This window comes from Apostichopus japonicus, chromosome 22, assembly GCF_037975245.1.
Source record: "Apostichopus japonicus isolate 1M-3 chromosome 22, ASM3797524v1, whole genome shotgun sequence".
In the NCBI taxonomy this organism is placed as follows: Eukaryota; Metazoa; Echinodermata; class Holothuroidea; order Aspidochirotida; family Stichopodidae; genus Apostichopus; species Apostichopus japonicus.
The window spans coordinates 24,405,864-24,429,448 of NC_092582.1; the positions used below are offsets into that span (position 1 = coordinate 24,405,864).

A 23,585-nucleotide genomic window follows, 5' to 3' on the forward strand; every position below is an offset into this window, starting at 1 on the left:
GACCAGTATAGCACAACCCACACTTAGTTAACAACAACGTTACACTCAAATATTGGCAAACTAGGCCTGCAGTAGCTGGTTAATGTCTTAAAGGATAGAGGGTAAATTTCAATCGCCTTTACTGAAATTTCGATCGAAAGGGAAACAAACATATAGGCTACCGCTGATACTGCCTTTCCTTTTTTTGTTTTCGAAATGTATTGGAAAATTACATTTAAGTGTCAGTACTGAGTATGCCATTGTTTATTATTCTCTTTAATAATTTCAGCAACTAAAAGTAATGCCCTCTAACCTTGTTTGGTTTAAATCTTAAGTGGCTAACTATAATAGTTGGTTACTGTATAGTAGACTGTACAGGTACTGTATAGTATGTGCATCCATGCATTAATTTAATAGTGTTTTGTCCATTTTAAATTTTAGGATATTACTTATATATTTTTTTTATATTTAACTCAAATTTAAATATTCAAAATAACATTTAATTCCGTGGTGATCCAATTGCTAATATGTTTTTGGTGTACTTTGAAATTTGGAGAACATCATTAACTGTATTGTTTAGTCGGGTAAACAAAAATTACCATACCATTTGATATCCTTTATTCCAAAATACTATTGTTGCATATATGTGAAATGAAAGCTCATATTTAAGAAGCAATCTTCTCTACAGTGCATGTAATTACGTGACGTGTTAGAACTTTACCAAGGCACATAAAAGCTTGAAATACACCGCGCGTCCTAACTTGGCACAGACTTCTCCAATAACCAAAGAAGTATGCAGGTTCTAGCGCACCATACATATAGACTGTTAGGGTACCGTAAGTACATTATAATGGCGTCAACAAGCTTATACAATACGTTTGTCAACATTGGTTGATTGCATAGAAGTTTCAGTATACTTCAGTGTGCTGGCAATGAGATATGCAACTCCGCGGATTGCCCCTTGTTTATTCTTTGTAGTGAATATCGCTTCTCGGCCTTTTGGCTAAGATCATGTGTAGTATCTGTTCCCTTTCGAGGGGAATGGTGATACACACCCGACGATGATCACACAGTCACAGTCCCGATGCAAGGGGACTGGGGCTGAGAGCGGATCAGTCGTTTGGTAGTTTGGTTTTCGTGCTCAGGTTCTTTCCTGGGTGACTTTTTCTTAAAAAGTATATTATTGTTAAATATTTACCACAAAACGATAGAAGTGTGTGACGCTCAGTACAGACTAGTCCTTAGCTTTAAGTTCATATTGCAACCAAGCCGGATCAGTTACATGATCTGAAATATCTAGGAATATTCACTCGTACCTGTACTTTGAAATAAAAAAATAAAATAAAAAAACACGTAACGCTCTCGTACCGTCTAAACTCCTGATAAAAAAAGAACGATTTTGAGGAATTCGAAGAATTCGAGGAAAGATGTCAATAACGTCATCTGTGATTTCGTAAATCAACGTTAGCGTCTAATGAGTACACTCATAGACTGATGAAACCAGCGATGGGATTTGAGGCAGTGGCGTAGCTAGGATTTTTTAAGTGGGGGGGCCATGGGGGGGCTGTTCTTTCTTGTGGGGGGGCCGGGTTACTATCTGAGCGGAGCGCCACCTTGGTTGGCGCGGAGCGTACAGAGAAAATTTGAGATTTCAGCACCCCCCAGATCGCAGGAGATGGCACCTGTGAGGCAAAATAGCAACCATAAAGATGTGCAACTTTGGTGACAGAAATGCCAAAAAAAAAAAAAATTCTCTCTTTCATGCTGACTGGCCTTGCCAACTCAGCCAGACTTTTAACTTGAGTGAAGTTGACATCAAAGGCGTACGGGACCATTTCAGTTTGGGGGGGGCAGAACTTTTTGTGCCCCAAAGTTCCCGTGACACTATCTAAGCGGAGCGCCACCATCGGTTGGCGCGTAGCGAACCAGAAAATTTTTGGCACACAATGCCTCTCAGATTGCCGGAAACGGCACTTCTGAGGCCTTGCAAGTTGCATCTAAACATTCTTTATTTTATAATCTCACGTTTTAGAAATTTACAGTTCCCCAAAAATTTGGTAAATTAGAAGAAGAAAAAATGGTAACATCACTTTGAAGGGGAAAAATGGGACAGTATATTTTTTAAGCTGCTATATTTAGTTACCTTATTTATTATTTTAACACTGTACTCAGCTACCTCCAGAAAAACATTGTTCAACGACACGTAGGCGGGATAATGTCGCTGTGTCGGGTGAGACTGCAATTTGTCTCACAAAAAAGTATAAAATATAACAAAGGATATGATAAACCTGTACTTCTAGGCTTGTAGACACTCCCCCCCCCCCCACCATCCATGAAAAAGAAAATGTTTCTTTTATACACTCATGTCGGGGATATCCAGGTCAAGGGCGGGGGAAGCACTTTTAATCTGGGGGGGGGGCACCGACATCAAAGGGCACTTTGCAGAAATTCGATTGGAATGATGCAGCGTTATATTCAGTACCCTTTATAACTCTTATTGTATTATCTTATTTGTGTATACATATCACTCCATCAACGTCCCCCCCCCCCCCCCCCCTCAAGGAAAATATGCATACTAGCACTGCAATATCCAATGCGCAAATTGGGAAACAAGGAACATGTTTTCTTTTGAGACAAAATGAGGTGAAATCATGTTAGTTGCTAATGTAGGAATCTTCCGAATTAGAGTTTTTTTCTTGTTAAAATCTTAACAAATTTTTTCCATTCGAAAATGCTTTGAGTTTGACTCACAGAAATTCGTTAAAAGTCACAGGCTTAGCTAGGATTTGCAAAGTTGTATGCACGGCTATCTGAGCGGAGCGCCACCATCGGTTGGCGCGGAGCGTACTTTTATAAAATTTTTGATTTTACAAACCCCTCAGATGGCCGGAAACGGCCCTTCCCGAGTGTTTATTCTGGTTCCCTGGCCTCTTGCTAACTTGAGGCACCTCAATTTTTATGTAGAAAAAAGGCACATTTCTAACCTGAGGAAAAGTGGGGGAGGGGCACGTGCCCTCTTTTTCCCCCCGGTTCCGCCGCCCTTGGTCCAGGTATACAATTGACTAGTTAGAAGAAAAAAACTTGATCGTGCAAAAAGCGTGGTAGCCCAGATGAACTGCGCTTACGGTGGTGTTACACGGAAATATTCGGGCATCATGATGCTAAATAAAGAAAATCATGGAATTGTCGGGCAAAAATTTGAAAAAGATTCGGGCAAGCTACTGCATATTTATATATATATATATACATATATATATATATATATATTTCCAGAGGACAAGAAATTCGGGCAAAAGTCCTGAAAAATTCGGGCAGCCTAAGAGGAGAAAAAATATATATATATATATATTTTTTTTCTCCTCTTAGGCTGCCCGAAATTTTTCAGGACTTTCGCCCGAATTTCTTGTCCTCTGGAAATTTAGGGGGCAGTCTGCCCCCTGCACCCCCGCCTCGACGGCACCTATGGTTGGCATCATTTGTTGTTTCAAGGTGTCAAGGCCTTTCTCCCAACTCAAACCCCTGTGGGCTACCGGTAGGTTTGCAGGAAATGCCCACATGTGGACTTAAATAGCATTAGAGGAAGGGGATGGAAGACTAACACGCATCGATGTTTCGGTAATGGTCCACATTGGTGGCTCGGTGCTAATTAGGCCATTTATTGGGTTTCTTGAGGCAGCTGTCATCAGAATCTGGGTTTTTGTGCCAATCGATGACCGATAACATGTATTGGTAGATATCGATATCGCGCAGCACATGCACAAGGTTCGTGGTGTATGGTCGCAACCGTCGCATCGACTATTGCCATGCCATGCTGTATGACCATTCTCATGATTACTACAGATATTGTATTATTCTTATTCTGCCAGATGCAGACGAGAAAATTGTGTAACTCTATATCCCAAATTATTGAACAAAAAATATTAGTGAATCCCACTGATGATTTTTTTTTTTTACAATTTTTTTTTCCCAGTGGGGGGGCCAGTGGGGGGGCCAGCCGATTTCATGGGGGGGGGGGGGGCCCCGGCCCCCCCCCCAGGCCCCCCCGTAGCTACGCCACTGATTTGAGGTAAATGAATGCGCGAAGTTGACGGTCTGCTGTATTGGTCCCAAATTTAGCACGCTTACACTAAAAAGGTACTGCTCAATGACACACTGATCTGACATGCTCCCTATCAACAAAACACCAAGTCTTCACAAGCTATACAGCAAGCTCAAGCAAACATGCTAGTAAACTTGTTTTTTTATTTACAAACTGACTCAGACAAGAAAAGTGCAGATCAGAGCCGGGCTAACTGGCATATGCAAGCGGCTTATAAAATAACACCGTTAACAAGTTGGAAACTGACATGAGTATATCATGATTTAAAACATTCCTAATCCTAAATTTGTTTTGAAGTTCGTTCCAATTTATGTAGTATGTTTGTAGTTTACACTGAGGTTATCGTTTCTGAGTTAAGCGCCTTTTGACAGTTGCGTTGTAGCCCTAGCGTGGCAGGTCGCGTAAACAGTACAGCCTAACCTTATTTGAAGCAAATACAATTTGACAAAACTCTACAGGTACCACAACAGTTATCTATAAATACTTTAAATGCAGTCAGTTACTAGAATTGTAATCACACTGCCTATGAGTCTATTGTGTATTGTCTGTTATATATATATATATATATATATATATATATATATATATATATATATATATATATATATATATATATATATATATATATATATATATATAATCGCTGCTGAATAAACTTCCAAAACATTTGACAAATCAACTTCAAGCATAGTAGTGTGGCAGTAAAAGATATGTTGTATTGGCCCAAAATTTAGCAAGCTAATATTCCAAAGTAGATTGGATAATAAGAAAATATGATACTTATAATGAAACTATAATACAAAAGGATTACTCTCATGCGGTTACTTGTATTGAAATAATATCATATATGTATTACACTGACAGCAGGAGGTATTTCTTGGCAATACATTGCTCCTTGAGAGGAAATTGACAAGTGAAATCTCGCTTGGGATTGGTTTATTTGGGGGGGGGGGGGAGGGTGGGGAGGGTTTGTTGGCAAGTTTCTTAGTCAATTTAGGAAGTGTTTTTTTTTTCTTTTAGAAGTTGTGGACTAATATTAGCCTTGTATTTGGAGTAACATACAAAGATGTGTGTTAACATTGTTGATGAGAGACATATTTATATTCTAATCAGGATACAATAAAAGTATCATCAAAGGTCGGATTACTGAAGTAATGTTATATTTCTTGGTAGAATTTATCACGCCAAGAGCATTACCCGAGAATTCAGAATACTATAGTTTGAATCACGGCATTAATAATCAATGCTTTCATGTGAATGACCTTTTCTTGCTGTTATTAACGGATTGTTTTTACAAAATGTTCCCGTCACAATAATAATTTATCATGCATAAGCTAAATATAAATAACTACACAACAACTATGCTAACTATAAATGAGTTTTTATCTGCTCCAAAATTGTGTAAGTCGTTAACACATACTACACTCATTTACCAAGCATATAGCTATCGATAAGATTATTGTACACAGTATAGGTAACCAAATTAACAACATATGGTTTGCTGAAGTTAATTATCTTGAGTTCTTACGTTTACTACCGATAGAGTTACACTAGTATAAAGTTATCATTTATTTAACGCCTTCGACACTAGAGGTGTTCGTTGTAACAAATCTTGTTTTTTTTATATGATTATTGACATATTGCTCTTATTTATGAGCACCTGTAGGGGGCAAGGAAAGATCAGGGGACTTGCACTCCACATGGAAATGAAATTGTTAACAACAATCAGGGTTAAACAAAACTAATGATGCATACAAATTAACCACATTCCAGCTCGGTATAAGGGATCGGAGGTGGTCATTTAATTCTTAGAACATTGCTGGGGCTTCCCCAGCCGTACATTTCTGTGTATTATGCACTGACATTATTCCCAACATAACGTTTACATTTGCAAAATTTTCATTGCAGACGACAGCATATTTGGGCATAGTTTGGATTGTTATCGGCTAGCGGGGTTTGGTGGCGGCGAGGGATATGTGTTGGAAAATACATTTTATTTTTTCTAACACATAATTTTCTTGTCCGTTTGCGTGTCATTTCGTTATTTCATGACGTGGTCAGCCAAGAATGTGTGCCCCGTGAAGCAATCCCCTGACGGGTTTCCCGAATGTTTAAAACAAAATAGGTAGTCCAGGCTAAAAGATACAATTTGATAGAGAACAATAACTTTTCTGGTGTAAAGTACATACAAATATCTTCTCCAGTTTTGGAAAACTGGACAGTGGAAGTTGCCACCTGTCATACCAGAATGAACTTGAAACAAACAGGTGACGTGGAATTGTTGGATACTTTTAGATAATGTTTTGTTTTGTGTTTCTTTGAAATCTGCATCTAAAGTTCCCAGACATTGACGAGGTTACATTTCGACAGCACACACGGAAATTAGAATACTCCTTCAGGATTGTTGGTCTACACACAATCATAGCAAATACTGAGTACGATTAACACTCTCACCTTACAGACCAGTCTAGTAAACGCTTGTCCCTCAACTCAGACACATTGATTTTTTTGTTCACACTTAAACACTGCCGTAACCTGTCTATATCAATCATTGGGAATTTTTGGAGCAAAAGAGTAGCTATTTGCGATCCACATTTTGATTGGGTGTAATTTTGTTTAAAGATATTTATTTCAAGTAACCTTTTGTTGGTGTTTGAAACTATATGTCAAGTAGGTTCCCTTGTGTCACTCTAAGTTTGACCTTTTTCAAGGAGAACGACAGGGAGGGGACTATCTTGTAATTTTACTACTGAGAGGGAGCAAATAATGAAGATACGACATCGTATTTATAGTGGTCATGGACACTTCAATGCTGTCTTGGAAATCAATAAATTATTCACATACTTAAGAAGAACATAATCTGAGGAAGTAAAGCCCAAGGTAACATACTATTTAATTCCACTTAGTACTGGTTCTTGTCAATATCACTATGCATTTGCGTGCCTGAAATCCCTAGTACATAAGCTGTGTACAGTCTCGTTAAGCATATAGCGTTTGCATATGAAATACCTACGTGATCTAACACTGTAGCTACATATCCGTACTTATACGTCCGTCAGTTTCAACCGAGTTCCGTGATTGCGCACTGGAGAAATCGTTGCTGAAGAAGGAAGTGTATCCCGAAAGAAGCCTACCATAGTAACCTATAGGCTTAGGCTGTATACATACAATGTACGTTATTTACAACTATAGTAAGGAGAAACTAGGGGCAAATAAAATTGTGTTTCACATTGTGTTATAATCTTAAAAACTTTAACGGAAATTTTAAATTAGGGATGATAGTAAAATGGTTCTGCTGAAAATACCTGATATCACTTGTAAATATGCACAACAAATTGAGACGTTTCACGTTTGGTGGAGAACAATGTTGAGCGAGAGTTATAAGACAAATGAAGATGCAGATACTGTTTGATATTTATGGCAGCCATTTTTCCTCGAATAATATACATATATCAAATAAAAAAAAAATGAGGGGTATTGCTGTTGCGACAAATTCTTGCCTTGGTGTTCGCTTTGGAGAGATCTGCCTCATTGCACCATTTACGTAAGACTTCCTATATTCCAGTCAAACACAACTGCTGTGAATTGTTTGCATATATATATGGCTTAAAACCACAACCTGATATCTTGATAGAGATACACATTGTAAATAATTTGTGATGTTTTATGCTGACATGTGTCAACTTGTACAATTAGTGATGTTATTATGATGTTATTATTATCCTCCCTTCCTCCCCTCCTCTCCTCCTTCTGAAGCGAACTGCGTATGGCGGGGGAAATTACCAGATTTAGGGTCCTTCGCTTCGAACTCACAAGTTATAAATGAGGATGCAAGTGTGTTCTTGCGTTGAAACTACGGCTGACAATTTATTACACAACTCTAAATAACAATATACATATGAATAATTCATGATACATGATAATATAAATGGCTTATTGAACTCCTTTCGGGGGAAACTTATAAATAACTACCATAATCGCAAATCATATAAAAAAAACCAAAAAAAAAACCCAGATGAATGACACCAATCTGTACTACCCAACACAATTAGTCTGACCTGACTAAACACTACTTGGGTTTTCAAGACACCAAGATTACCAAAATATGGGACAGTACCACAACCTATCAATCATGGGAGCCTCTGCTCAGCCCACGCCATTGGTGAAACTCTAAACATACTGTTGTAAAGCGAAATTTTGTGGTTTGCACCCTATGAATATTTATGTGTTATTACGTAATAGACTATGTAGCATTAGTTGTGCACATAGCTTTTGCACGTGTGTTTGTCAGTGCTGTAACCGCTGCGATGATGGCTAACAGCGTCTCTGCAGTGAGTGTGTTTTCCCTTTTTTCTTTAATTATTTGATCAGTTGAGTTTGAAATTATTGGTGTGATGTTATGTTGTTTATGTGTATGTACTGTATATATATATATATATATATATACTGTATATATATATATATATATATATACTGTATATATATATATATATATATATTTATATATATATATTTATATATATATATAAATATATTTATTTATATATATATATATATATATATTTATATATATATATATATATATATATATATATATATATATATATATATATATATATATATATATATATATATATACATACATGTATATAAAAATAATTACTCACAAACGGATATGCGTGTGTTGGGAGTTTTGGACTGTAATTCAATAAGTCCTCACGGTTCAATTTGTCGGCCCTATAAATACTCTGAAGGGGCTATTCGACGCCACTTTTCCACTGAAGCCACACTATTAGTATATATAGATACATTGACGATATATGTTTATTTGATCACATGGTGAAGAAATACGCAAAATGCTTCTTCTCCTACAGATTCCATGGTACAATGTTGAGGGTTTGTCACGATAGTACCATGGAAGTTTTACCTTCAGGGTGTTCATGAATTTGAGATCAAAGATCAACTAGGGGTCTTTTGTGGCCCGGGCCGCGGCCCTATATTTTCAAATTGCTCCTGTTCGTACAGTGTATGGCCAGTTATAATGAAACTTGGTCACAATGTTCCTCAGGATGAGAGTTACGAGCGGTGTTCGGAAAATTGAGGTCAAATGTCATTTAGGGGGTCATCAGGGGTCATTCTTTGTAATATTTTCAAATATTTCAATCTCCTCAAGATTTTGATGGATCATATTCAAAGTTGAACTGATGATTGTTGGATTGTGTATGAATAAGGTGATGCCTAAATATTTTTGGTCAAAAGTTAATTAATTACAATTAATCCCCATTGGTTAAAAAAATCTCAGCCTTCACCTTTTGCCAAAGCTCCTTTAATTTGTCTCCCAGTCTCTGCAGTGTTTGTTTACATTTGTGGTTAAGCTCTGCAGACGCTGTTAGTGGAATTAAAGCAGGACTGGGAGTTGTTATTAACTGTTGAACTGTAAGCATGAGAGCCCTATAGCCAATCAGCACTTGCCGATTCTTAGAAGTCTTTGAGCCTGAGGTATGTAGGCAGCCAGCCAAAATTTTGGCAAAGAGTGCTTCAGGTCTGCTTTGGAAGAGGGGAGAAAGTTTAATAGGGTAGGTCAGTGGTATTGTTTGAGAGAGTGGGTAAAATAGGATTTAAAGGGGGAAAAGAGGAATTATAGCCAGTAGTGTGGCCAGGGTTTTGTTAACGGAGGGGGGGGGGGGTTATCCCTCATGGGCCCAAAATTGGTGGAATCTGAAAAATGGCCTGAAATTTGGTGGGCCATAAAGTTTTGTGGGCCCTACATTTTTAAGCTCGAAAAAGTATGAGCTTCTGCACCATTGGTGCTCTAGTTTTTATAGCATATATGTTTAGTTTCACTGAACCTTGGTGACGAAATGGCATGTCACATTGGACAAAATGATAGCACATTCAATAAAAATGTCTCGTAACATAACCTGTCAGTTTCGATACAGAAGCAACATTTGTTCACCTCCTTCTGTATTCATAATGGATAATGCTTCGGTTTACCGTGGCCTTCAGGTACTAACCGACCAAAGAAAATTAACTTCCACACTGAAGTCTCCATGGTCTATTGCAACCTCTCTATTGTCCTACATCTGGAACTGTCATGACAAGAAATGTTAAGAAAACTACCTCTATTGTGTTTAGTACACCCTCAAAGCACTTAAATCCTAACATAAATAGTATCAGACTTTGCGGTGTTGATGTTATGCTGTCTAAGACTACTAAATTTCTTGGCGTTTATATAGATAATCATCTTTCTTGGAATAATCATATTCAGAATATTTGTATGAAAGTGCCTAAAGGGGCTAGAGTTCTTAATAGACTTCGCCAAATCCTTCCCAGAAGCACATTGGTCACTTTGTATAATACACTCATACTTCCCTATCTTACATATTGTAATGTTATTTGGGGCAGTACCCATGCCTCTAGAATTCAACCCCTTTATTTACTTCCAAAGAGAGCCATTCGTTATATTTGTAATGCGGATTACCTCCAGCATACAGCACCCCTGTTTACTACTCTTAACGCTCTAAGTATCTATGATGTAAATCGCTACTATGTTGGTATTTTTATTTTCAATTGGTTACATGATAATGCTCCGTCGACTTTTCGCAACTATTTCCAGTTACGTAACGATCCTTATCCTAACCGTGCGCCAAATCAATTGACTGTTCCTTACTTTAGACTTAGGTCTGCACAACTTGGTATTCGTTATGTCGGCGTAAAACTTTGGAATTCCCTCCCTACTACTATTACTGGTTGTTAAACTTTAAACACCTTCAAAACACGTCTTAAAGAGTATCTTATATCAAACTATCATTGATTTTGTATTTTCCTTTCTTTGCCATCTTTGTTCTGTTTTCTCAGTATACTTAAGCTTTCTTTCTATGTTTTATTTGTAATGGGGTGTCAACGTAAACAAGCTCTGCAGAGCTTCTTGTTGGCACTCCTCAATCTCTTGTTCTCTTGTACGTTTACCCACGTCTATTGTCAAAATTACATACTTTAATACGAGAGATTGAAATAAAGTCTTATGAATTGAAGAAAAAAAAAATTGAATTGAACAGATGGAGTCACCCGCTGTCATTGCGCAAGCGCAATAGCATCACTTCGTCCAATTGAACGTTAGGAAAAAGTTGGCGATTTTTACTACAAAAACATTTTTTCCCGTGAAAATATGTATGCACGCTGGTTCCAGTCAGTTTTAAACGTGTTTCCAGATATACTCTGATAACATCAATTGTATTTGATGGTATTTTAAACATGTTGTCTTGAGTTGTCGTGAAATCGGCTTGTTGACGCTAATTAGTGTGACAGGCCGTTGGCGCCCCGTGTCGGGTACTCACTCTTGTGATTTTTAAGAGCCGTGCTGCCCACGCCCTGGTACGTAGTTATTGGTTATTTATTTAAAGTGAATCTCTGCCGGTTGTTTGCCTTAATTTGTATACGGCAGAACGACACTGCCTTATTTTTTGTATGTTTAAAGTTAATTAAGTAATTAAATTGTTGATTTGAGACCCAGTTCTCTTAAATTGTATTCTTCTCTCCTTTTTGTGTATTGGTTCAAGCCCTGCTAGCATAAGTCTTCGCCCCCTTTCCCCCTGCCCTGACATCAGGTGGCCTCCAGCTGCCATAACCCACGCTACCGCTCGGCCGGGTACAGGGGCGTTACAGTATTTCTAATAAATTTCTATAAGCAATGATTGGATTAATAGTTATTGTATCCTTCCGCCAGTTTAAACGCACGCGCATGGTAAACATTATTGACCTCACATTATGATAATATTATGTATGTTACGTATCTATATATATCGCGTGTTGAAGGACAATATTCTTTTTCGGGTTTGCGCTCTTCACTTAACTACATATATGTGCTACCTTATGAGTAATTTATGACTCACGCTCTCAAAAACAATTTTAGCGATGAAGCTGTTCAGAAATCCATAGTGGTTATTGAAATGATAAGTACTAGACCTCTATATTGCTTGAAGCTACAATAATACCCCTGTAATACAAATGTAATAGTCCACCTGTTACTATTTCCAAATACCTCTTAAGCAATCCCCCTAGTAACACATTCTACAGTCCACCACCAAGCCAGCCTAAAGGTCAATAAGTTAGGACCTACTCACCCCTTAGTCTAAACAATCCTACCACTTGCTGAATCTCATCATATTATAACTATAAACATTGCTTGATATCAAATTGTGTTATATCATATATGCATGCACTACACTGCCTGTGGGCTATCGGAATATACTGAATAAATAAGAGTCACTCCTCAAATACAGTTCTTTGTGTGAATTATTACCAGCAACAAATTAAGAACTTTACAGTTATTATAGACCACGGAGCCTTCTTTTACTTTATTTTATGAGAAGATTGGATCAGGCGAATTGAAGTGTACGTACAAAATTACTTTTTTCTTTAGACTTCATGTTTAGGCCCAGTTATAATCAAATATCAACGCGATCCAATTAGCGCTCAACTTTGGGTATACCATATTATTTGCCTACATGTATAGGTCATAGAATTAAGCTAGTTATAGTAGTACTTTATTTACCTCTCTGTCGTTACAGACCAGTCTAGGTAGGCTACAACTCGTTTTGTTTTATTGCAGAGTAATAACATAACGATAGAGTTGTTAACATTAACGTTTTCCCTTCAGCTCAAACACATTGATTTTTGCACACTACGTCACTGCCGTAACTTTGTAGGCCTATATCAATTATTAAGACTGTTTGGGGCAAAGAGTAGCTATTTGCGATCCTTAAATTCTTATATAGAACACTATCTGAGGAAGAAAAGCCCATTATAATATGAAGGTAGGATACTATTAAATTCCACTTAGTAGCATGGTGGGCTCATAATTGACGCACTTAAGGATTTGATCAAAGATGTCTGTCAAGGAAAACTCCAAATTACTCAACTGTATGTGTTTTTCATATGTGTAGTTCCTCAGAAATGTTATGATCTCAAAATATTTAAGGTTCTGTGCTTATGCACCGTACAATTGAGCAGAATTTGGCCACAAAATGTCTGCTGTGTCAAGGTCTTTCATACCCCTAAATTGACACATTCGTCAATTAACTGACTGAAGTGTAGGCCTAAGTATACATCAATTGACTTTGGATGCTGTTTGCCTATGCTCTGAACCTCTAAGCTCAGACAGGTCAGGTCCCAGAGAAAAGTGGTATCATATAGAGGTAATGTTGGTTATTTTTAGGGAGTAAGATTTCCAAATGTCCAAAAACCGTGCAAAACTTGGTGGAGGGTGTTAAAAGCTTAAAAAATACCACAATTTAGTCAGCAAATAGCTGAAATGGATTTAAACACATGAAATATGTAATTCTGCTTGACTGTAAAAAGTTTAGGTGGCCTGCTGTATCTTTGCTAGTAATAATTGAAGGTGCGTCAATTACGGGGGTGCGTCAATTATGAAGCCTTTACTATACTGGTTCTTGTCAAAATCACAGTCACTATGGTAGCATACGCCCATTAAAAGCCCCATTGACTTACACACTAAATCACAAAAGTAATGTGGTCTCTAAGTCTAGATAGAAGTTTTCACTAGCTAAACGCTACCCATCACCGGATAGCTGACAAAATGGCACCATCAATTTTCCGTATTATGACCGTGTAGATTTTTTGCTATCGAAGCCAGAAGTTTTCGTCACTTGTAAACAAACCTCTTCATTCAGTGGTAAACAAATTTCCTACGCTGCTCCTGGGAGGCCTAAAGGGGTCTAAAATGCCTCAATTGACCCAATTTTCTCACCACATGTACTTCCATACATGCTCTTCAACATGCAAGCCACAAAAGACTAGATAACAGGTCACAAAAGATGTTCTCCTGCTGCTTTTTGGCACTTTTCCTGAAGGAGAACAATCGAGCGAATTGATATAGACTCTAATAGGAGTATGCCACCATATGCATTGGTGTGCCCAAAATCCTTAGTGCATGTATAGCTCTGTACAATCTCGTGAAGCATATAGCGTATGTATATGAAATAGGTACGTGATCTAACACTGTAGCTATACCTACCCGTACTTATACTGTACGTCCGTCAGTTTCACCCGATTCCCGTGATTGCGCACTAGAGAAATCGTTGCTGAATAAGGAAGTTTATCTCGAAAGTAGTCTACCATGGTAACATATAGGCAAAGGCTGTATACATATATTGTAACTTTACATGTACAACTATAGTATGGTGAAACTATAGGGGCAAATAAAATTGTGTTTCCCATTGTGTTATAACTGAAAAACTTTAAGTTAAATTTTAAATGAGAGATGATAGTAAAAAGGTTCTGCTGAAAATACCTGATATCACTTGTAAATATGCACAACAAATTAAGACGTTTCAATGTTGAGCGAGAGTTATAAGACAAATGAAGATTCAGATACAGCTTCCCTGAGCTTGATATTTATGGCAGCCATTCTTGTTCGAATATTATACTCATATCAAATACAAAACATAAGAGGGTATTGCTGATGCTACAAATTGCCTTGGTGTTCGCTTTGGAGAGATCTGCCTCATTGCACCATTTACGTAAGACTATTCCTATATTCCGGTCAAACACAACTGCTGTGAATTGTTTGCATATATATGGCATAAAACCACAACCTGATATTTTGATAAGTAGAGATACACATTGTCAATAATTTGTGATGTTTTATGCTGACATGTGTCAACTTGAGAAAAACTAGTGATGTTATTAAGGCAACATTTCCTCCCTTCCTCCCCTCCTCCCTTCCTCCTGAAGCGAACTGCGTATGGCGGGGGAAATTACCAGATTTAGGGTCCTTCCCTTCGAACTCACAAGTTATCAATGAGGATGCAAGAGTGTTCTTGCGTTGAAACAACGGCTGACAATTTATTACAAACTCTACAATATGATAAATGAAAATATACAAATGAAGAAATGGCTTCATATAATAAATGGCTCTTTACTCCTAATAAACTGGGGGAAAACCTATACTCATTCTATGAAAAATGCACAGAACCTATGCTCAATCTGTGACATACCAATAACAGAACTCTATCTGTACCATAAATACTCAAGCTACGAAATACCAATCTCGCAATAACTGTACGAAGTGTAAAATAAACAATGTAAAACGAACATTATGAAATAATCTGCATAAATAATATTAAACGTTTACCAACAGGCGAGGAATTTTGACACCTTCGTAATGGTCAGCCTAGGGCAACACATGCCAGCTGCAACACATTATAGGCCTTTTCACCTAAACTGTTCCTAGACAGCAGGAATTTTCACCTCCTGAACCCACAAACTCTCAAGAGACTTGTCACTCTGTAGCTATCCAAAAAGGCTAAGATTAAAAGGACAGCTCTGAGACAACTCTATAAGTAACAACAGTAAAACAACAATGTTCAAGATACAAAATACGAATACGTACACTCTTTACACTGCGAGCAGTACAATACTAAAATAAAGTCACAATAAATAATCTTACTCAACTGAACTGTCAACAATTAGTACAATACAATACACTTGACTGTCAATTACTACAGTATAATACACGTAACTGTTAATAACTTTCTGTAACTTAAACCCAACCTAACCGGTACTGTCACTCTACAGTATAAAAGTATGCAATACTACTATCACCCATGTGCTTAACAATACACAACCACTAATCTACACAGTGTACACAACACACGCTATAAACCCATAGGACCGAGGTCCAAATACACAACCTAACGAATGTACTTTACACAGTGAAGTACAACCTAGCCAGAGGGGCAACAATTACAACTAGGATTCAATTAAATAACAATAAGGGTACGTACGGCAGTATAAAAACAATAATAATATGTATTCTTAATCTCTTACTATAACTGAAGTCAACTCGCTCGCGATAAAGAAGATGACTCTACGCTCGCGGTAAAGGAAGCTCGCGGACATCGAGAATCCATCAAAGCTAGCTTGCTATATACTGTAGTAGGTCCGCCATCTTTGAAACCAGTGGCTTCGAGCCAGAAGCCGAATCATCCAAAACCTGAGGCATCCTGCCTCTACGAAGGGTGACATCTCCTCACGGACTCCAGATAGTAAAGATAAGAGTAAATCTGGGCTATTGACGACCCAAGATTAAATAAAATTAACAAATTACGAAAGGGATAACGAGGCGAACCCTGGAGCTCTGAACTGAAGAAACTACACGTGCAAACAACTAATGCTAAAACTGACTGTTACGGTATATTACGTAATACATGCAAATACTGAACGGGTGCACCCAACAAAATTTCACTTCACTTCAATAGCAAGTCAAACGATAAGTTTGCAGTACTTTTACACAAAAACACAACACAAAAACACACAATCTAGGGAAAATTCTGACGATGGATTGCTGAGTCGAGTGTGGTTTTTAAAGACAATATCGTGTTTTGATAAAGTGAATGTAACAAGCTGACGTTTCTAAAATGTTTAGTTGTAAATGATACCGTGATGTCAGAAAGTAACAGTTTCAGTTTTGTTCTACAGGTCAATATGGCACAGGCGGACCCCTCTCAAAGCACAGGGAAGGACACAGGGACAAACCCTGCAGAAGGTAAGATACTTTCAGTGAACAAATAATAATAATCGGACTACATATTTATTGCTTTATCTGTCCTTGTGTCAGAAAACATCTGTACAAGACTAGAGTTACACTTTTTTGGTGAGGGATGGGGGTGAGGGGCTTTGGCATACATACGTTTTAGGACTTTAAACTGAGTGTGCAGCAAGAAAGGCAGTGACTGCGTATACATTCCTTTGCTCAGGTAAACACAGTTTTTAACTGTGTATGTTCAGCCGACTGCGTTGTAAATATACTATATATAAGAGTACTTGTACTCATTCTCGGGTACAATCTGTACATGTGTACTTGAGAATTTGTTTTTAAGGTTACCCCATGAATCAAGTGACACATAACATTCCTACAACCTGACATTTTGTTACACCATAGCCGCCAAAGCCCGGTTAAAATTTGTCAAAAATGCAAGCGTCATATTCTAACGAGAGGGCACATATTAGCCCCGCGAATGTTTGAAGTAATTTCAACAACTAGTGACATTATACATATATATTTAAGAAAACTTGATACTCCGAGTAAGAAAACTTAAAGCGGTCTTAAGTGACATTCGACTTACAAGGATATGTTTAGTGAGTAGAAGCAGAGGAACACATATTTGACTAGGGTTGAGGAGGTTCTCTGTATGATAAAATTAGTGACGATTATATCTCTTGCACTAACCATTTATGCTCTGCAAAACACACTTAGCGGCATATTGCAGATGTAATGATTTAGGATTAGGAAATTAAAACATTTTGTATTAAAACTTCCTTTTCTTCTAAGTCGCAGGTTTCGATCATTTTAAAGTCAACCTACCTGACCATCAGCCTCTTCTCGTGATTCAACAATTATCAAATTTACTTGCATTAAAATCTAGAGAACGATAGAAAAGATAGATTCGAGACACCTGAATAACTTCAATTTGAGTCAAAATGTCTTGTGAGCATTAGTTAATAATTTGTGCCTCGCACCTGATGAAAACTTACCAAGTTTTACAGATACATAAACCAGCATATTATCACAGACTGATACTATAACTGCTAACGAGTCGGTAACGACATAGGTAACTAACTTCATGGGTTAATTAAGTGACGCATGGATGGAAATGTCTTTGATTTATGTCGTGGTAGTACTAGTAATATAGGTATGAACATTAAGACGATACACAAACCCAATTGCTCTCTTTGACTGACAGCATTGTAGTTAGGAACATCTGTGGAACACAAATAGTAAAACGTAAAGGAACGACGTACACCTATCGAAAAACTGTGGAGGCTTAGCATGTACGTTTAACATACACATCAGACATATGTATTTATGAACTCTTTGCATCGCCTTCATTTGTTTCTATGTCGCAGGTTTCGGTCTTTTTAAAGTCGACCTAGCTGATCATCTGAATGATTCCACGATTCAACGATTATCAACTTTGCTTGGATTAAAACCTGGAGAGATTGATAGCATCAAGAGGTCCAAGACACCTGGATTAGAAATGGTGAATCTTTTGGAGGATCGAGGAATTATAACTCCGACTGATATAACAGATCTTTTAAAGATGCTAAGCAAATTGAAGCTGGATGGTCTCGCTGAGAGAATACAAAGTTCTTTCCAAACAAAGACTTCCCAAGGAAAGAAAGACCAGAATCTGGAAGGTAATCATCTGTTCTAAATATTATTTTCAAAGTCACTCAAGCAAGAGAGAAAAGTCTTTAAAGTATTAAAGATTGGACAATAACATGATAAAATGTGTCTATAACACTTGGCTTTCATAACATTAATTCTCATTTCATAGATACTGATATTTGTTGACTAACTTGACTATTCATGATAAAGGGTTGAGTTTGAAAACAAGAACAGCCGAATAAAGGAGAAAATGTCTGATGTATCGGAGTATATATCATAATTGAGTTTATGTAAAAGCCTCTCTTATATATAAAACCGAACTAACCAGAAAATAACAAGTCCCTATATATGAAGCCTCTCTGTATTCTCTGACAAAAGATTGGTGACTGGGATTTATATAAGAGAAATTCGATTTTTGTTAATACATCAAATGAACTTCAAATGAGCGATATGAAACAGGAAATTATGGAACGAAAACATGAACATAAGATAAAAACCTAGTTGAAACGAACGAACGAGATAAACAATAGACAAACATTTTGACTGCAGCGGTATTCAAACCTAATGAAATAATAACGTTATTTGTATGCTCATCTTGATGATTGCCAGATAGTTCATCGTCTGAGGTTATTATTTATTTATTGCTTTGCCCGTTTTCATTACACATTTCAAACTGTATCCTGAATGTCACGTATTTATATATAATGGTTCGAGTCGACAAGTCAGAATGAAAATGGTCAAAACTTTATTTTCTGATAGCAGCCATTGTTCCAGGGACACGTAGCCAGGGGCAGCGACTGCTTACCCCCTCCCCCCCCCCCCCCGTTTCAGTGTCGAAAAATGTTAAAACTGTTGTTTTTTGGCATGGTATTTTTTCAGTACTCTTTTGATCTTGAATACTCGTCAGCTCCGTTAACACAATTATAATCGTAGTAACATTCAGGACTACTGATGCAGTAGCCTATAGCCTATTACAAGCCTACAGTTGGCCACTGGGTAATACAAATTATAGCCTATCTAACCGGACTCGATGGAGTGTTATCACCGTATATGCACAACGACGACAACGTGCGTTCTCATCTTTACTATGATTCGTCATAAGTTGTTGCACGAACAGCATGTTAAGCTAGCAATCGTACGTGATACGCGCTTCCTATACATAACTATTACACTGCTAAATATAAAAGTTTCTTTTGTCCATAAGTTAAGTTCGTCAAATGTATTAAAGTCCAGACATTGGACAATAAACAAGAATCATCCTACTGGAAAATTGCACAAGAGCACTAAGTTTGTCTATCTGATATAATATGTAAAAGATCGAACATGTAAAAGAATAATTCGAACCCGAAACAAAATCTGCTGATAATATGATATAATATGATAATGATGAAACTGGGAAAACATTGCACCAGATCGCATCTAAGGACCTTCAACTGTAAAAAAAATGTATCATCCCCTCCCCTTACACCCTCCCCATATCAGTCGCAATAAGTGCCCCCCCCCCCCCCTTGCAAATGCCAGGCTACGTCGCTGCAATGTTCTTCTGTGTCCAAAAAAAAAACGTTGCATAATTTGTTGAAATGCTTCGTTCTAAACTTGGACAAAGTGTTTATGCTAGGCTTATTCTGCCTACTGTAATATTTTGTCTTTAGCAGAAAGAAGCATATCTTTGTTTCTTTGTTCATCCCTCTACTAATTCGCAAAGCAAGAAGCGAGGTAAAGGTAATATAGGCCTAATCATCTGTTCCAATAAAAGCATCAATTCGTGTAGTTTGTATTTAATATCGGTATAGAGGTACTAGTTAAAATCCATCCCCTGTCTTCGAGGAACACTGACCTACACCATTTCAGATAATAGAGAATTGACACGGATGTATAGTGACAAACTCTACCCTTTTTATACAGATTTAAATAAAAGTAATTGCCCTGTGCCTCTAAATAGCGGACAGTGTCTTATTGTAACTTTTAAAGTGTTCAAAAGTCTTTGTTTTTTTTTCTCAGAAAAGAAAAGAGACCTCATCAAGTATTCAAAAATAGCCTATCGAAAGCACTACGAAACAGCAAAGCCATTTCCTTCCATGAGCAAGTGTAGTGTTAACATTATATTTGTTGAGGGAGGTATTTACTACTTGGCTCAGGAGGGTGATTCTATGCAGAAGCCCGATGTTCTAGAACCATTAGAATCTTACAACGATATTCTGAGCAGCCCTAAAACTAAGTCAATGAGAAAGATTATTGAGGCTGACCCTGGGTTCGGGAAATCAACACTTGCATCACAGTTAGTCTATGACTGGTGTACTGAGGACCCTGAATCTCCTCTTAAAGATGTGGAAATACTTATATTTCTCCAGTTGAGGCAACTGACAGGTGTAAATTCTATATACACTGCCATAAAGAATTCCATAGTGCCCAAAGATGAGGACATGGATGAAGCTTGCATTGAGAAAATCCTCAAAGCATACAAGAAGTCTGTTGTCATGTTATTTGACAGTTATGACGAGTATCCTGACAAGAATGAAACCGAAACAGATATCTTCTCCATCATTGAGATGAAAATGTTTCTAGATATTCTTGTCATCATACTTACCAGGACATTGAACCTCCCGCCTAACTTACACCCCGAAACAAAACGAATCAGATTAACAGGGTTTGGGGTGGCTGAACGTCGAAACTATGTCCTGAAGGCGGTGGCTGATGATGTCCAGTTGGCAGATCGGATCGAAGAGCAGCTTCAGAGAAACCCCTTCTTAAGAGATCTCTGTCAGGTCCCTCTATTCTCCACTATGGTTGCTCACATAGCACACGAGAGGCCAGAAATTGAGATATTTAGCACAGTAACAAGATTTTTCACTTATGTGATCGCATGCGTTCATAACCATATGGTAATCAAGAAAGATGCTAGCACTGGGGTGCCTGCTTTTGAAACGGAACTAGCTAAACTGTACCGTATTGCTTTCGACGGCCTCACACAGAAGAACCAGCAGCTGACATGGGAGAACACCTATTTAGTTTCAGAACTTGGACAAGAGTTTTATGATAACTATATAAAGCTTGGGATGTTGGCACAGGAAGTGATCTTTGACATTTCCCAGTGTCGATATAAGACGGTTGCACGAATATGGCACAAAATAATCTGTGAGTTTTATGCCTCTCATCATCTGGTTTGGATTCTTAGTGAAGGTAAGTCTTCAGTACCGATATCATTGATGCATAACCATAGTTCGTCATCTCTGACAGTGGCGTAGGAAGGTACTTTTGAGTGAGGGGGGGGGGGGGGCTGAAGACTAATGGCCGGCCTGGGGGAGGGGTCTAAGGGGAGGGGTGTTTTTTTGCATTTCCAGGTGGCCTCAGATGCAATTTGGTGCAATATAGCACATTTCAACACCCACTCCATTTTGTAAATAATTTTGCATTTTCACCTGGCCTTAGATGCAATTTGGTGCTCCAAATGAGATTTTTTTTCACATTTGGGAATGAAAAAGGGTTTTCTGACTTGCGAAGCGGGGCGGGGGGGGGGGGTCGGAATGATGCTTCCGCCCCACCATATTTTCACTGAGGGGGATGGCGCCCCCAGGTTCCTACGCCCTTGAATTCTCTGATGTGTAAGATAATTAGTAAACTTGAGAGATGAAAGTATTGTTTGTATGATGTCTCTCCATGTGCATACATAAACAGCTTATGCTTCTAGTACTAACACCCACAGTGTCTGATGTACATTTACATTCATACGACACGTGTGACAATGTAAGCAAATAAAGAGTCATCATTTGCCACTGACCCACTTTAACGCAAGAACGAATTGAGTTTGGATCTTTTGATATTTTTGTTTGTTGTATTTGAAGACACGTGAGCCTTAATGTAGAGATACCTTCAAGAAGACCAAAGCAATGTCAGATAAAGCAGACTACACTGGTTTTTCAAACAAAAACAAATTCTATACATTTGGGTAATCTAGGATGGACATGAGTTCTTATGTTGCTGTGAATATCCAGGGGCGTAGCCAGTATGTAGCACTGTAGGCCCGGGCCTACACTTTTTTGGCCAAGTTATCTTTTTTTTAAACACCCATAATTCAAATCCATAAGCTTGCTGGACGAGTTAAAGAGTCTAGACAGGAAAAACTATTGAAATGAACATAGCAAGAATATGGCTCAATTAGCCTCAGGTGACCTATTCTTCTGTCATCTAGACACATGTCATTTCTATCGCGTACCGTTTCATTCAACACTCTACCCGCCGAAAAAAAGCTAGGATCCGATCTTGTCAGTTTTTTTAAAATCTAGATTAGAACCCGTTTACGCAGATAATATTTCAGTTGAGAAACATTCCACAGTCATATAAGCCTATCGTTGACTAACATACTTTTTAGAGCTGCAATAACTTTGTTTCCTGTTGTTGTCACGATCGCCGTCGAAGTTCCTGAACAGCCTTTTCGAAACCAGTTTGTCTTGGGTACATTCACGATGTTCTACATCGGCGTCATTTTCATCGAATTGTGAGTATTTACGCTCACTAGGGTTGAGCCTACATTTCATCTGACGATTTTAAAAATTGTCTAAAAAAAACAGCATTTCTTAAAAGGCAGATAAGCAAGGGGGAAAATTAGCAAGTACCAAATTAGAAATATGATGGGCACTGTTCAGGAAATTGCATTTGCATTTTCCTACTCTGCTAAACGCCAGTAGCACTTTAAACTTGCCATGATGGAGAGCGAAACCGCTCAAGAAAAGATGGAGAAAAGGGATAAACTTAGAACCCTCTGTGAAACTAGATGGAGCAGTCGAACTGATGCATTGTTCACTTTTAAATCATCATTTGACGTCGTTGTTGATGCTTTGGCCGAACTAGAGCTAAATAGTGATTCTAAAGCGCGTGCCTTCCGTTGCTCAATCCTGAAGTTCGTTATTGTTGCGTTAGTTGCAGCGAAGAGCATTCTACAGTACGTTGTTCCGTTATCAAAAATGCTACAACCAGTGGCGGAGCGTCCATACAGTCAGAGGGGGCGTATGCCCCCACCCCCATTTTTTACTTATTCGCAATTATTGACTTTATTATTGCGCTCTCAAATACCTATTGACATTTGTCACATTTGGTGTAATTTTCTGACAAAATGGCGATGACACCTATTTATTCTTCGTTTATCTGCAAATTAGCAAGGCCCGGAAAGGGTCATTTCCGGCGATCTAGGGAATATTTTTACTCAATAACTGTTTGTACGCTCCGCGCCAACCTGTGGTGGCGCTCCGCTTAGATAGTGTCGAAATCGCAACTACAGACCAACCTCGCCCCCCCCCCCCCCCGACCAGTACCCCTAGC

General features: G+C 38.1%; 4 protein-coding genes and 1 pseudogene across 16 annotated transcripts in view; 4 read left to right on the top strand and 1 right to left on the bottom strand.

Annotated features, from left to right (window-relative positions):
- LOC139963627 (uncharacterized) overlaps nt 1–9,698 on the top strand; it is a 160,804-nt gene extending 151,106 nt beyond the window's left edge. For both annotated transcript variants that reach the window (XM_071964624.1, XM_071964625.1), the window contains one exon: nt 9,421–9,698. The gene's annotated coding sequence lies outside the window, so the exon portion shown is untranslated. The remainder of the gene's footprint in view (nt 1–9,420) is intronic.
- Nucleotides 1–23,585, bottom strand: part of LOC139963637 (uncharacterized) — a 664,171-nt gene that overhangs the window by 594,877 nt on the left and 45,709 nt on the right. The window lies entirely within an intron of this gene.
- LOC139963622 (uncharacterized) overlaps nt 1–23,585 on the top strand; it is a 204,974-nt gene that overhangs the window by 100,429 nt on the left and 80,960 nt on the right. The window lies entirely within an intron of this gene.
- The window catches only part of LOC139963623 (uncharacterized), a 105,239-nt gene that overhangs the window by 694 nt on the left and 80,960 nt on the right, over nt 1–23,585 (top strand). The window contains exons 1-4 of one of the 2 annotated variants that reach the window (XM_071964601.1): nt 12,314–12,472; nt 16,580–16,646; nt 18,008–18,298; nt 20,271–21,449. In XM_071964601.1, the coding sequence (XP_071820702.1) occupies nt 16,586–16,646; nt 18,008–18,298; nt 20,271–21,449 (1,531 nt within the window). In that variant the 5' untranslated portion in view covers nt 12,314–12,472; nt 16,580–16,585. Of the gene's footprint in view, nt 1–12,313; nt 12,473–16,579; nt 16,647–18,007; nt 18,299–20,270; nt 21,450–23,585 lie in introns of those variants that run through there. The other variant, XM_071964602.1, reaches the window with a different exon arrangement.
- On the top strand, nt 963–1,039 carry LOC139964401 (U2 spliceosomal RNA; annotated as a pseudogene).